The sequence below is a fragment of the Tursiops truncatus genome, chromosome 1, assembly GCF_011762595.2.
Source record: "Tursiops truncatus isolate mTurTru1 chromosome 1, mTurTru1.mat.Y, whole genome shotgun sequence".
In the NCBI taxonomy this organism is placed as follows: Eukaryota; Metazoa; Chordata; class Mammalia; order Artiodactyla; family Delphinidae; genus Tursiops; species Tursiops truncatus.
In genome coordinates, this window is record NC_047034.1 from 129089076 (window position 1) to 129105442 (window position 16367).

General features: G+C 41.7%; 2 protein-coding genes across 5 annotated transcripts in view; both read right to left on the minus strand.

Annotated features, from left to right (window-relative positions):
* Positions 1-1585, minus strand: part of UBE2U (ubiquitin conjugating enzyme E2 U) — a 68797-nt gene extending 67212 nt beyond the window's left edge. For all 3 annotated transcript variants that reach the window (XM_019919309.2, XM_073788677.1, XM_019919310.2), the window contains exon 1: positions 1090-1585. In XM_019919309.2, coding sequence (XP_019774868.1) covers positions 1090-1155 — 66 coding nt within the window. In that variant the 5' untranslated portion in view covers positions 1156-1585. The remainder of the gene's footprint in view (positions 1-1089) is intronic.
* Positions 1586-10961: 9376 nt separating this feature from the next.
* The window catches only part of ROR1 (receptor tyrosine kinase like orphan receptor 1), a 409060-nt gene continuing 403654 nt past the window's right edge, over positions 10962-16367 (minus strand). For both annotated transcript variants that reach the window (XM_073788849.1, XM_019920148.3), the window contains exon 9: positions 10962-14921. In XM_073788849.1, the coding sequence (XP_073644950.1) occupies positions 13494-14921 (1428 nt within the window). In that variant the 3' untranslated portion in view covers positions 10962-13493. The remainder of the gene's footprint in view (positions 14922-16367) is intronic.

Here is a 16367-nt window from a genome sequence, read left to right on the forward strand (position 1 = left end):
CTCATATATAAAAATAAAATTTTCCTACACTTGAGGCATTATTCCAATGGAGGGACAAGAATGGATTTCATAGAATAAGGTTATTGGTTATGCTGAGAAATACACTTAAATATAGTCGATAAATACTTCTGAGCAACCACATAGTTATTAGGTATGTTAAGTGCTAGTCTGGATAACCATTACATCTCTATTACCTACATTATCTATATTTACCTAACACTTCTCCCTTCAACAGATTTTCTTTCAACAGAAAGCCACAAAATTCAGGTGGAGCAGAAACAACATCAAATGTTACTTTCATACCTCTCGAATGTTTGTTGTTGAACTCAATAATTGTTCCCGACATCTCCTGTTAAGGCAATACTTCTACGGCAGGAGTGAAAAGAGAGCAATGCCATTGAACTACACCCTATGCAGCTGTTGGTAAGCATGCTACACCCTCTTTCTATGCACGGCTTTCTATTCTTTCTAAGTACACCCTCGCCCCTTCCATTTTTAAATTCTCCATATTGTATGTGATGAAACAGCCTATGACAACCACTGAACAGCCTATGAACACTGAAACCTCATTGGTGGCATTCGGGGCAAAGCCTTGCTCTGTGTTAAAATTATAAGGGAAAGGTGCTTCTGTATTATATGTGACAGAAGTTGGCAAAAAGTGCTCTAGACAGGAAGTAGTAGAAAACCCTGTGATGGAATCCTGCGGCCAAATATTTACTGACCCTTTCTGCGGCTTAGGTTTCTGGTAGGTAAAACAAAATACTACGAACTTATTTTGTAGTATTGTAATTAATGAGTGCAACCCTGGACCTACTAGTCACTTACTACCTGATGGACCCTGATATTCAGGGCTTAAATGCCCATAAATTACTCAGCATAGTGTGCTCAATATTGTTAACTATTATCATGAAGTGCAAATAGTTGTTATTATTATGAAGCAGATAATTATACTGAAATAGGTTCATTAAACAAGTCTGTAGTGGCAAAGTATGTTTAACTAAATTATGCCTTATAGAATAAACACAGATTAAACTGCTTTTAAAAATTGGTACTCCAATGAAACACACCCTCCAGGTCTCCAGTACTCACCTCATAATTGTTTTTCTTCAACTCTTGGAATTCTCTTTGCAGCAAGATGTAGGCTCTGCTGTACATGATAAGGCAGCAGAGTCTGGCACTTGTCCCCGCACTCCTAGGGTTCGCTCTGAGGCAGGTGTCTGAGGTTATGGGTCACCTTCCCGCACCTAGTTAACTGACATAAGTTACTCGCTTTCTCGACCGAGCCTCAGAACGCTGCGTGCTCCCAAGATAAGTGGCTCTAAGTTGGACATATAACAGTGACTTTTTTTCTCCTCTGACTCTTCCGAAGGAGGACTTCAGAAGGAAGACGTGAGCACTTTCTCAACTGCGGTGTGTCACTGCAGGGCCAGCCCACAGCCCATCTGAAGGCAAACCTGGATGAGCTTCTGGGACCACCCGTGCTGCTTGTGCGTGAAGTGGGCGTGAAAGGCGTAAGCGTAGGGCGGTCGTAGCCCTTTGTTGTCTCCGCTTCACAGGTGTAACTAACTGGGTGCCGGCTCGGCCGGAGGATGCCAATCGGTTGCCAAGCAACTGGACCGAGGGGGGTCTAGAGTGAAGGAGGTGGGAGCTTCTCCGCTCCTCATCCAATCAGCGACGTAGGACGGCCTCTGGACACCTCCGCAGCCAATCGTCCAACCGGTTCAGTTTGAAAGGCCAATGAGAGTCGTTGTTGAGGCCCCCTCCACCCCCGCTGCCCGTGCGCCAGCGAACTCCACCAACTTTTTGACTCTACCCAGCTGGGGTGGGGGGAAGGAGGGGGGAAGTCAGAGGATCTAGCATGGAAGTCTGTAAGTCAGAGAAGCGTTCACTCGAAGTCCTCCGAAATAATGTTTACTTTTTCTTTGAATATCAGAAACCATCAGGTAATAAGTGACCAGTAGTACAGGTCTGCACTTATTTATAATAACTTATATGGCACGTTAGCGTTCACGATATGTTCGCATACCTTATTATGTCATCGAATCCTGCAGTTACTCTGGGAGAATGCTCCACAACAGGGAACTACTTAAAATTTCTCAGATTCCCATCTCTTGCTGCAGAGTTTTGCACCTGCTGCTAGACCCTTCTGTCTAGACACTCACGACGTTCCTTCCATCCTTCCTCCCCACATTTTTCCTTCACTCATCGTTCACATTTACCTTTGCCTATGATTCCTTATGGAATCCCCTAAGACAAGATTAGGCTCCTTTCTTGTGATCCTAGAGGACCCTGTTAGTATTTATCAGGCTGTATCACAATTGCTCATGGCATTCTCCAGCCCACTGTGAGCTACTTAAAGGCTTTAATCTGACGGTGTCAACTACAGAAACTGGCATCCCTGCTCAGAGTGCTATTTTTTCTTACTATTTATTTACTAATTTTATGGAAACAGGACATGAGTTCAATTAGTTCATTCATTCCACAAATATTTATTTAGCACTTCTCATATGCCATGGAACAATAATGAAGTGACTGCCCTTTTGGCTCCATATTCAGTAAGTAAATATACAAAACTAAAACAAGTGTACAAAACAAAAATCATAATTTCAGATCACAAGTGTATATAGACAATAAAACAGTAATGTGATAGAGAGTAGGTAGTTAAGAGTTAGAAATGGTGGTCAGGGAAGGCCTTGGTCAGGAGCAGACTTTGAGGTGATACATGAAAGGTAAGGTGAGAAGGAGCCAGCTATAAGAAATGTTGAGGGCAAAGAGTTCCGGGAAGAGGAAAACACAATTGTTCTCAGTCAAGAAAAAGCTAGGCTTCAAAAGGGAACCAGGGAGGGCCTGAGAGAACATGGCGGAGATGTGATTAGGATGGAGCCCTACACGGTGAGAAGTCTGGGTTTTATTTGAATAGAAATGGGAAACATTGAATGGCTTTAAGCATGAGAGTGTCATGCTCTGCTTTACATTTACAAAGTTACTCTGGCTGCCTTGTGGAGAATGGATTGTGCAGGAGACCATTTAGAAGGTTCCCATGGTCAATTTCATGTCCAGGTAGGGTAGCTTAGACATTCCCAACAACATCTTAACTTTACTGACATTTGGCACAATAAAATGATTTGATTCTGTGTTTCATAGAACTGAATACAAAGGGTTTTTTTCTATTAAAATATCCACTAGGACCTGAGATTGAATTTTGGGGGGCTCTCCTTCGGATGCCATCAGATTTTCACTTGGGTTTATGTAGGACTGGCAATGGATGGTGAAAGTGAAGAAAGGGCTGCTTCTGTGAGAAAGTAATGGACCCAATTTGGGGATATTAACTAGGTTTCTTGATGATACTGTGGTGGCCCTGTGGTCCCTCCTTCTACTCTGATAGGGGAAAACTGTGATAATAAATGCAGACTCCTTTGTTTTTTTGTGTAAAATTTTACTCTAGGAGAAATTATGTTAAAGTAAGAGAGAAAGATAAAATTAAAGCATTCTTTGTTCTGAAGTTTTAGAAATTGTTATACATATGGTACTTTAGTGCAGTGAAAATCAAGCTGGTATATTCTCCTATGACCCCTCAAATCTATTGCTAGCCTTGCCCTCTCCTTGGGACTTCAGACTAGTATACCCAGCTGCCTGGTTCTCACCAGGCTGTCTCAAGGACACTTCAAACTCAAAATATCCAAAAATAAACTCATTACCGCCCATCCTCTCAAGCAGCCTTCTATCCTGTTTGTTTTACCCAGTTTCTCAAGCTGGAAACTTGAAGTTCGCTCTGACTCCTCCTCTTCCTCATGACTTACATTTAATCACTTACCAAGACCTGCTGCTTTTCTAGCTTCTTCTCACACCTTACCACCAGTGCCCAAGCGCACAGCCTTGCGATCTCTTGCTAGAACACAGAACATCTTTATACTATATTCCCTGTCTCCACACTTTCCTGTCATAAAACTTGACCGTAATTATTTAAACTAAACATGTGATCATGTAATTCTCTGCTTAAAATACTTCAAGGAATCCCCTTCATCTCTCCAGCTTATTCTGCCTCCATCTACAGAGTTTTAAATGTGGATTGACTTCTCAGGGTTTGGGTAGGGTGGCTGAAATTGTGGACAACTTTGTATGTGTCTGTATATCTATGTGTATGTGTGTGCACATAGACTTTTTTTTTTTTGGTAGAACAGGGGCCACGGAATTCATTCATTTTAATAATAGCCTGTGATGTAAAAAGCTTAAGAAACTATGCACTACAGTACAAAGGACTGAAAAGAGAAATGTTGCATTATATTTCTTATGGTAGGCAGAATTCTAAGATGACCTCCAAGAGCTCCACCCCCTGCATAATCCTCAGGACTGTGAATATGATAGATTTTTCTCCTGTGATTAAGTTGACTTATGTGGCATAGTTGACTTTAAGAAAGGGAGATTATCCTGGGTGAGCCTGACCTAATCTGGTGAGCCCTTAAATGGGACTGGGCTCTTCCTAAGGCGAGTAATTGAAAGCATGAGAGGGATTCCACGTGAGGGAGATCCTCTGTCGACACTTTTGAAAATGGAAGGGGCCAGGAGGCAAGGAATTTGGGCAGCCTCTAGGAGCTGAGAGGGGCTGCTGGCTGACAGCCAGCAAGAGAATCAGGGCCCCAGTCCTACAACCATAGCAACTGAATTGTGGGACAAACACATGAGCTTGGAAGAGGACCTGAACTTCAAATTAGAACATAACCTGGCCAATACTTGTGAGACCCTCAGTCATGCCATACCGAGGTCTGACCGAGAGAGTTGTGGGCTAATAAATGGTATTGTTTAAAGATATTAAGTCTGTGGTATGTTGTTATGCAGCAATAGCTAACTTATACTACTTGTTACGCAGAGTGCACAGCTACTGACCAAGACAAGCTTCGTGGCACAAGGTCAGTCACTTACTGAGCTGGATTTACCTGATTCAGTGTGGAAAGAACTTGGGACCAGTTGATAGACATTAACATATGGCTTTAGACAGGGTTAGGGGATAACATGGGTATGGCATCCTGAAAACTGAAGTGAACCAAGGCTCATGCACAAGTTTTCATCATCCTCGGTGAGCAAGGCACCTGACAGTCTATTTTATTAAACATTTGCAAAGTTACTGAGGCCATCTCCAGCTTTAACAACCAAGAATCCCCTCCCCCTCTTTTTAAAAACAATTCTTTCCCTCAGGAGTGCAACAGATGTTTTCGTTTTACTTAAACTAAAAGACTGTTTTTCTCATCCACCAGGAATATGTACCAGTACAAAGTGTTAACCTCATTTGGATTTGAACCCCCATCCTCAAGAGCAAAAGAAGGCTGAGGATCGCCAAATGTCAGCTCAGCTGTGAGAAGCGTTTTAAATCATATTTTGACGTATGTTACACTGTTAACTAGAAAATGAAGTGCAGCACACATGCTTCTAGTAACTCTGGTTTCAAATCATATGATCCCTTCTTTGTCTTGAAGACCTTTTGATGTGTGTTCCCAATATTGAGTTTCTCTGCTTTTAATAATCTTATATTCCTTCCTCAATATAAATGTCATGAAAAATACTGAATGCTAATCTTCAAAGATCAAACAGGAAGAAAGAGGTAGGCAGCATAGTTCAGTGACTTGAATTCCTGAAATTTCTCATTTAAAAATTTTATTTTAGCTTATAAAAGTCTAGGCTCAAAGAAACACTTGGTTCCCCTTTGTAAACTTGCAGTTGCAGGCTCCCCCAAACTTCAGAATTCTGTTAGCTGTAAAATAATTTGCTCTCTCCCTGTCAGGTACCTGAGATGCAGGGGCCCATGGATCACTATTTATATCTATATTTGTGTCTACCTAACAGAGGGGGACACAAAATCAGTACATGCTGGCTTTTATTTCACCTTCTTTGCTTTAGCTAGGGCGACCCAGAGTCCAGGTTTGCCTGGGACTGGGGGAATTCATAGGAAAAAGGACTTTCAGGGCTAAAACTGGCATAATCCCTGGTAAACTGGCACCCCTGGCTATCCTAGCTTGGGCTTCAAGAACCTTTTTAGGGTGGGAGTTGCGTAGACAATTTGGTAACAGCTGTTTGTTTTTGGAGTTGGTGTTTAAAGGTTTGTGTCTATTTGTTTTTCATGGCAGGCTGGTGCCCAGACCTCGTAATCATAGTTCTGAAACATCATGCCCAGAATTACATCAGGAGAGGATATTAGCAATGCCTATGATGAAGGAATGCAGTGCCTGCTTGGGTACTTTATTTGCGCTGAAGTGTTTTAGGAGAATCATGTCTCCTTTCACTTTGTTCCCAACATGGGAACACCAATCACTGAGAGATAATGCATTTCATAATATCTAAGTACGACTGTGACTGTTAAGTGTGTGTGTGTGTGTGTTGGGGGCAGGGGAACTGGTTAAAGGATATAATTATTCTAGGCTTCTTTCACATGTATATCTACAAAGGCGGACCAAGCTTTTAATATACCTCTGCATAGCGCTCTCAGTTGCCCCCTGGGGAGTTCCAGAATTTCAACATGGGAGAAGCTTTGAGGTGGCAATCAGCTTGGAGGGGGTGTAAGGGATGACATATGGTTTACGGATAGCTTAGCGATGTGTCTTGAAGCTGTTTTTACTTAGTGTGTGTTTATTAGGGGTGGTTTGAAGGGAGATGATGAAACATTCATGGGTTAAGCCCACTCCCACTTCACTGGCACCAGTATGGAGTGTTCTACGTTATGGCATGTGCATGAATAATTAAGTAGGATATTTGTGCTCTAAATATTTTACCACATTAGAAAATAATGTATCGCTTTATAAAAATTGTTTAAAACACATTGAATAATGATAGCAACATTGTCACTTTTTGAGCACCTCCTATGTGGCAGATACTTCTCATATATTTGTATATGTTCTCATTAAATGCTTATATCAACTCTGAAAGACAGGTATTAGAGAAAACGGATAAAATTGTATATACTATGTTTTTGAGAACTTTTGTGTCAGGCAGTCTTCTCTGCAACTCATGTACGTTACTTAGCTTCAATCCTATGAAGTGGATACATTTTCAGATGAAGAAACAGCAGTTCAGTAACTTGTGTAAATTCACATGGTTACCAAAAGGTGAAGGGAAGATTTAAACCCAGGCTGTCTGACATTAGAACCTTTACTCTCAACCTCTGTGCTACATTTATACCGTTTTACGGATAAGGAAGTAGAGATTGCTTTACTTACTCAAGGTCATCCGGATCACGGGCTGGAGCAGTTGAAAAGTACATGTGCCTGCGCCATTCTCCTCATCCAGGGTCCGTGAAGGGGGGGGCGGGCGGTGGATATAGTGTCAGATGCTATGTCTGAGGAATTTATAGATTTTATGGTCACTTTTATGGCACATTCTGGGGTGGTCTTGAGAACTTAGAATTTTTAAAATCTCCCCAGACCGTTGTGATAATGACCAGGTCTGGCAGCTGTTGCCCTACTGTAGGGCTGGCTAATAAGTTTCATTCCTGGTGCCATTCTTGACTGATTAGTAGGTTATCTAGAGCAGCATGTTGAAACTGTTCAGGCTAACTCTGAGCTCAGCTGGGAAGAGCACCAGTGAGTGATTAGCCGCACACACAAGAGACAAGGGCGCTGGTGTCCTGGGTTTGCTATACTGACTCTATGTACTCAGGGCTTCAGCTGGGCTGGGGATTGTGTTATTGTTCCCAACTATTCACCCCCTTCCCTGGAAGAAGTTTCTGCCTCCTTGCCCCTGACTGTGACGGTGTGGCTTGCGGTGCCTCTCAGTAGGTCAAGATTCATCCATGTCCTACGGTCAGCTTTGGCCTCAGAATTTGTGTTGACCAAGAGAACGTGAGAGGTGGACGTGATATACAGCATGTCTGAGCGCGAGTTTTATGAGTGACTGTTTCAGTTCTGCCTCTTGCTCTTTCCCCTGTGCCATGAGAACGGTGTGTCCTGCAGGGACCTGGGAGCAGCTACAGCAGCTGCCCCGCCTCTGCTGACTGACATGAGTGAGAAATGAACATTGGCTCCTACAAGGCAAGCTGCTGAGATTTTGCAGTTATTATTGCAGCCAGGCTGACTAATACACTCCATTTCCAGAGTGAACTCTGGAAGTACAATTCAGTCCTAAACTGTCATTTGCCTTAATATTAGTTTTAGTCTTATCAGGTTGACTCTTAGTAAACTACCTAGATCATGCCATTGGGGAGTTGCAACTCCTTTCAAGAGATTCTAAGGGGCAGAGACTCAAAAGAAACCTTTCAGGGAACTGTGTTAGGATGGACCCCAATGATAACTGGAGTTACATCCCTAACGCCCAAGGGCTGCAATGGCTGAGGAGCACGTGTCATAGAATGGAGCCTGATCTCCACCTATTTCTGTTGCAAATTACATGTGCCTCTACGGCCATGGAGAGCTTGAGCATTAATCTATGTCTTTGTGCAGCCAGTTCTGTAGTTTCGTGTGTGTCTTTGAATTTACATTCAAGAATATAGGTCCATGAAGCTTGACCTTTAGAACCACTTTCCTGCAAATTGAATATCCCCTTATTTCAGCATGTTGAGCTCTTGAGATATTGACCTTTTAACAAGTGTAAGTACATGTAAGTACAGTAATGCCCTATCTGATCTTAGGAGTCGTTCTCCTAATTTAACCATTTTGGGATAAGAACAGCTACTAACCTGGTCACTTGGGTGAGGATCAGTGTCATGTCCGCCTGGTCAGCAAATGTCATAGTCCTCGTGTGAATAACCAATTCATAGGTGCCTAGGATCCAAGTAGTCATAAATAGGTAAGCAGACCTTCTTCTCCCTGTACGGCTCTGTCTTGAAGCGTTCCCAGCCTAATTTCCCAGAGGATTATGCTGACCTTGGGTGCTTTGATGGTTTGTAAGGCTCTCCTTCCTCTGAGTTAACAGCTTCCTAACACTCTTGGCATTTATGGTAACAAACTTCAGGTGCAGGCATCTTGTAGCAGCAAAACTTTTCCTCTTATGTGTGTGCTCCCTCGTTCCTTCTGCTCCTCTAATATAGCGTTTCCTCCTTAGCGTTTGAACTCTTGGTTGAAAAAAATGCTCTATAAATGAAGAGTCTGAGCTTCACCTCTCGTACCTCCCCCAGAGCTTTCCGCCCTCCAGAGGCAGAGGGGAGCACAGCGGAGCAGAGGAGTACTCAAGGCCAGCCAGTGGGGACTGACAGACTGCAGCTGGCAAAGGAACACAGTGGGACCAGCCACAGGTGACTGCATGCAGCCAACTGGGTCAGGTTGTCACAGGAAGCTCAGGGGAGGCGGGCAGCCTCTGCAGCTGCTTCTGCTTGCTGTTTACTGGGAGCTGGGCCTTCCCCCCTCCCAAGAAGGACTAGCCTATCCTTGACCTCAAGTTGCAAAGCAGAGGAGAGTTCCTTTAGTTGTGTTAATCAGCAATGCAAGGAGTCAAAAAAAAAAAAAAAAAGGTACACTAAGAGACCAACTCTTTTGTGCTTGTCCATATGAAAGAAAAAGCTTTTGGTCACCTTCCAACAATGTGGTCTTGAGTGAACTAGACAAGGAGTATATTCTTGGCAAATCTAGGTGCTGTTACTTTTCTATCCAAGTGAACAACTACAGAAAATATAACCAATTGCCAAATGGTTAATGCAAAAGTTTTTAGTGTTGAATTTTTGATGAAGTAAAACCTGACTACCTTTAAGGGGACTAAAGTGGCTGAAATGTTCTTAAATGTTTATATACACATTGCTAAGGATGTAAATGACCATCCTCCCACCTTCCACTCCCAGGCCTTTAGGCTGGCCTGTAATTCTCACTTATTGCTGGATCCCACCCCAGAATTTCTGATTCAGTACTTTGAAGTGAGGCCTGAGAATCTGCATGTCTAACAAGTTCCAAATCTGCTGGTCTGGGGACCACACTTTGAGAACCCCTGAGATAGGTAACCGTCTTTGAAGGTGTGTAGATAAAGAGCCCATCTTTAATCAGTATTGAGTGGTGTGTAGGAGGTATTATCCGAGGTGGTGCTGTGAGCCTGCAGATGTTGGTGATTAAGGAATTAAGGGTAAGGCCCCAATCACAGAGTTGAGTTAGGGATGATGGGAGGGGAAGAGCCTGGAGACATAAGAAGGAAATGGGAGTGAAGGGCAGATTGAGGAATTCAAGTGAGAGGGAGAAACCCAGCCTGACACCGATCTCACTGCCATGTGAAGTGATTGCTTTATTGAGTTTGATCGCTGAGGCGGTGACAAGAGCTGTACCTAAAACAGATGGATAAGGCCCTGAAGGTTTTATTGTATCCCCTTCTGTATTAAATAGCAGAAATGGACAAGTTCTTTGAACTTTCATAATGATACTCATTTTCCTTGACAGTGTGTATTAATCGCCAGATGGGGAGCTCTTTCTTTTGGGCAAATAAGGTCATAAAGATAAGCTGTGACAATTAAATGGCCACATTTCTTTTATTTTATCAATATGGTTGGAGTCTAAGTTGAACATAAGATGTACACAGCTTTTTCTTCTTCAGAATTCTAAGATGATTTTTGATGTCTAAGTTCACATGGAAACATCAAGGCAGAAAAAGATGCAACTTTAAAAACCAATTTTCACATTACATTTGATTGTTAAGTAATTATTCAATATATTATTTTGATTTTAAAAATTAGAATCTTGCCATATATAGGTGGGTGATATATGGTCATAAAGTCATTGGGATTCTGCCTTCCACCTATGGTCACTAGCAAAAGAATGTCCAAGTCTATTTTAAAACTTACTTAAAAATAATCATTTCAATGAAATAGCAGTAAATACGAATTATGATTCCTCTTTCTATGAAATGTCAAACATTAGGAGAGATAATATTAAAGTTCCCAAATACCTCCATGATAGCAATATTCAGGAAATAATATTTTATGGTAAACATTTTTAATAAACAGCAGCATAAAATAATCAGTGTTTAATATCATCTCTGGTGTGTGAAATACAAATGCATATATCCTCAGTATAAAATAAGCTTCTTGTCATTACAATTCCATGCTTGTCTATTTGAAATGCCCATAATAACAAATCAAACATTAAGTAATACAGTGATTAAATGCATGCAGTGAAAATAAGGAAAGATATGATAGGGCGAGATATCTGAATACTGCCATTATATATTTGAAGAAAATCTATACCGAGTTAAAAACAAACAAAGGAAACAAGGAAACAGACCAGCTATAAAAATGCAGAGATATATTTCACTTCTGTGATACAAACCATAAACATAGTTTTGTGCAAAAAAGAGAAAAGATCTGAAAATAAAGTCATCTTACAAAACATTGTCCACAAAGCAAAAGATATTTTTCAGTCTGTGAAAAAAATACTATTTTAATACAAAAGGGACTGTGTTATGTAGTATCACAGTGCTATTATAAAATACATTATTACAAGTGGTTTTGAAATTTAGTTCGCTCACCTTAATGACTTCAGTAATTATAAAATGTTTAAAATAAATGTTATAGTTCTTTATAAAAAACTAATTTGAATTTATTTTTTACCCATAGTAATGTTTTTCCAGAGTAGATATCTTACTGGCTCATGGAATGCTACTTTCCCTTTAAGGGACTCCTAGAAAAACTCAGGTTCACTGAAATTGTGTTTACTTAAAATAATAAATATTCTTGGAAAACAATTGATTGTCGTATGATATACAAAACTGTGGTTTGAATCTTCATCATTAAACAGTTGCATAGCAACAAAAGGATACAAATATTCTCCTCTACCTAAAGTTAAGAAATGTAACTTCTGAATCAGCTTATTTATGCCATAAAAATATGTCTTAATTTATTTCTGAATAAATCTGAATATAGCCAATTCTTTGCGTTCACAGTACCTATAAGTCCACATTTGTTGTCTGAAGATTCAGTGTTTGGGAAAAATTGCAACACATTTTGGTAAACATATTTCTTTGATTTCTCATCCTAATTGAATTTTTTGTTTTACAAAATTGAAATGTCAACGTGCTTCTAAGTCTCTTACATCCTCCTCATCAAATATCATTTCCAGGAATTACTTTATATCCTGTAAGTCTCTTTATAAGTCTCTTCAGCTGTAAAATAAAAAAATGAGACTTTGAGACATTGCTCTTAGAATAAATGAGTTATTCTTTTAACAGGAGAAAAATCAATCATAACATTCCTTTCTATATAGAACTTGAAACCCATAAGAATTCTAAACTTGGCAGAAGATGGCTAGCAGGTAAGGCATGAGGTGCACATTTGATACCTTCCTTCCTCTAACTAAGGCAAAAATGATCACGTTGCTTCTAGTTACCAGCTTAAAAATTTCAGTTCATGGTTATCTTTGAAGTGAGAACTCAGTACTTGTTTTTTTAAAAATACTGTAACATTTTGCAAATAGAATTCACAGTCTTTGGATTCCAACTAACACTATGAATACATTGTCATAACTCTTGGTGCTAGAATAAAATCTGTGAACATTTCCAGATCAGAAAAAAAAAAAAAGTGAGAGAAACTTTAAATTAACTAGATACTGGTGTCAGAGGGTTTCCTCCTTCCCCAGAGTCCACTGATCATATGCACCCCCATACCTTAGACAGCTCATAAGCAGGAGGATGCGAGCATGGATGGGCTGGTCTGTAGCCACACCCCTATTCTTCAATGTTATTGGTCCAGGGAAGCTCCTGTGAGGCTGTCCCCATGGGAACCCTTGTTCCTTTCCCATGGATGCTGATCGAGGCCAAGGGGCCATTTTCCTGACTGTGCTGCCTTTGGTGCCTCATTTCTAATGCAACACAGTGAACTATCAACCAGCGGTCAATTTCAGCATCCACATCTAGCCTTATGATCTGATGCCCTATGTTATTTCAAGGGCTTGTGTAAACACACTGTGGAAAAAGCCTTCATGATCAACAGAGGAGACTCACAAAGAGGCACACTTTTCACGTTCCCAAAGAAGCCCCACTGTGCAGAAGGCTTCAGGGAAACTTACACTTATGGCTCATTTCCATCTGGGATTTTAAATCTGGCCTAAAGTTTCCTCACTGATTCTGAACATCACTTCCATACAAACATGCATAGAGTCTAAATTGAATCAACATAATTCCTGAACATCTGTCCTGAAGAAAAGACAGCAGGTAGACAAATGCTATGGTATATACATTTTGGGGAGAGAACAGTCATGGCAGCCAAAGGTGAATACACAAAGCACCGTTTGACTTTCCTTTTTGGTTTGATACTTCGTCATAAGGTTCGTTTCCTCTTCACTGGTTTGCAGTTTTCAGTACTTGAAACCAGATGTACCAATCCCAGTGGCATGGCCTACACCCTGATGGAGTGTTAATCCCACAATGTTTTTTTTCTGGCTGGTGTTTGCCCTGGTTGGTAAGACACAGTTAAACTTCACAGAAGATACTTGTTGCAATGTCTGCTAAATGAGAACCTTACTTTAATAAAAACATTTGAATATAAATCTTTTCTACGACTTTCTAGTTTTTCCTGTATACCACATTTACAAAAGTTGTGCATTTTACAGTTCTGCAGAAATCATAGATTCGGTGTGTCCATGAATGTTGGAGTCTCCTAGCAAAGATGGTTGCTTTGAGTCTATTTTGTAGGGTTTTTGAGACTTGTTGCCAAAAACGGTGATACCCATTCCACCGGGATGATTCGGAATCGACATGTGTGGTAGTAAGGGAATATTTGCTTCCTGATTTGATCCTGATGAAGGTAGGCTGGTCACATGACCAGTACTAGTCGACCCACTGGCACTGCTCGGGGACCGACTCTTGGGAGGTGGGCAGTGCTGAATCACTCTGGGAGGACCTGCTGGCTGATAGTGGGCAGCTGGAAATGCTGCATATCCGGGAGGTATTGGGTATCCATTGATGGGGATGAATCGCTGGTTCTGAGGTATTGGTGGGCTGATGAAACCAGCAATCTGGCCCTGTGGTGTAATACCCTGGCTCGGGAACATGTAATTGGGATATCTGGGGTTACTGAGATTACTCACTGGGCTGGCACTAAGGGAGGTTGTCTGCGTGGTGGCATTTCCGCCGGAAGGAGTAGTAGAGCTGGTATGACTTGAGAGTCCCTCCCAGGACCGAAGCCGGACATGAATATCTTTAAATCTTGGTCTCCTGGAAGGAATCTCATTCCAACACTCTGTCATGAGGCTGTACATTCTTGGGGGGCAGTCTTCGGAGCATGGTAACAGCTGTCGTTTTCTCACCATTTCGATCACTTCCTGGTTACTAAATCCATAATATGGCTGGAGTCCAAAACTGAATATCTCCCACAAGACAACCCCGAAAGACCAGATATCTGAATCAGAAGAGAATTTGCCATACATGATGGCTTCAGGGGGCATCCAGCGAATAGGCAGCAAAGACTTACTCTGCACCCTGTAGTAATCAGCGGAGTATATTTCTCTGGAAAGCCCAAGGTCTGAAATCTTTACGTGAAGTTGCTCTCCGATTAAAATATTGCGAGCTGCAAGGTCCTTATGGACAAAGAAGTGACTAGACAGGTATTCCATGCCGGCTGCAATCTGAATTGCAATGTGTAGAAAATCTCCATGATCCAGGCTGGATTTTACAGTCCCATCTTCATCACTGCTACAGCCAACATCTGAATGTGGGGACCGCATGATGAGGAACTCGTGGAGATCCCCCTGATTCATATACTCAAAAAGCATACACACAGGTTGTTCCTGAGTGACAGCCCCTAGAAGGCAGACAATATTGGGGTGGTGTAGTTCGGCCATCAGGGAGGCTTCCTGTTGAAATTCTGTCCATTGCTGGGGGTTGTTATAGTCTTTCAAGGTCTTTATAGCAACTAACTGAGCATGGTCCATGCCTGGGAGATAGAGATGGCCCTTATAGATCTTTCCAAAGGCACATTCACCCAATTCTTCCATAAAACGTACAGCAGAAAGAGGCAGCTCTTTAGCCTTGCTCTGTAGGAAAGAAAGGCAAAGTGTGGTTTAAAACATTTTCTAAGGCAAGACATCCTGGCATCTGAAAGGAGGGGTGAGGCATATGGAGAAAGGTTCTGTACATCAAATTAATTACGACATTGTACATCTAGAAGTCTTTAGAATTGTTGGCTGCAACTTAGGCATAGGCAGAGTTTTGTCCACCGCTCCCCTATCCCTCCATGCATACCCCCTGCTCCAACAATGGTTTCCTGCTGTTACCTAGAATCTTGCTACTCAAAGAGTGGTCTTGGGAAGAGCAACATTGAAGCTCACTACAAATGCAGACTCTTGGACCCACCTCGGACCTACTGAATCACGATGTGCATTTAACAAGACCCCAGGTGATTCTGGTGAATGTTAGAGTGTGAGAAGCACTGCTGCTGAGGATACAGCCTTAATCCTTAGCCTGGGACCTAAGAGTATTTGTGACCTGGTCTTACCCTTGCTACGCCTCCACATGATGGCATCACTTAGGCTGAATAGGTCTCCTCATTGTCCACATGCAAATGGCATGCATGTTCTTGCCTAATACCTTTGTTCTTCCAATGCTCTCCTATTTCTAAGGTATATATTGAGCTAAAAGCCAGAGAAACCAAAACAAAAGGCTGTTCTGAGGTGCTCATAGTAGAGGTGGGGAGGTTTGGAATGTGCTTCTCTCTACCTATCGAATCCTTGCTATGAAACTCTCCCTGACCACTCTGTTCTTTGCCTCCTGTGGAATCCCTCTGGCTTTACCGTCTGAATGCCACTATGTGCAGGATGCAGTGAGGTGACTGGCTACACGCTGACCTCCACAGCCACAGTTCAAATTGGAATCCTGCCCTCTCCACTTACCGGCCGTGTGACCCTGGGTACAATATTTAACCACTCTGTGCTTCAATCCCCTCATCTATAAAATGGGATGATAATCGTACTTACCTCATAGGGTTCTTGTGAACTTTTAGTAAGTTAACATTTGTCAAGTGTTCAGCATGATGTCTGGCACATGGTAAGGGCTATTGAACTTTTAGCTATTATTGCCTTGCTATTGCTGCTCTTTTTACGAATACACTTTGTCCTCTCAATCACATTTCAAGTTTTTTTTTTTTTTTTTTTGGCTGCACCGTGTGGCATGCGGTATCTTAGTTCCCCGACCAGGGATTGAACCCATGCCCCCTGCATTGGGAGCACGAAGTCTTAACCACTGGACTTCCAGGAAGTCCCCCAGATTTCAGTTTTTTGAAGGGAGCTATTGCCTTTCGAACCAACCGATTATCTCTATGGCTTTACAAGTGGGTTATTTACTGATTGACCTGAAAACAGACAGGAGAAAGCATCTAGCTCACAATGAAAATAAATATTAAATTGTGACATTTGATCTTGACAGTAAACATCTATTATGTCATGTGTTTTTACTATTTTTGAAATTCACCTCTGATCTATCCT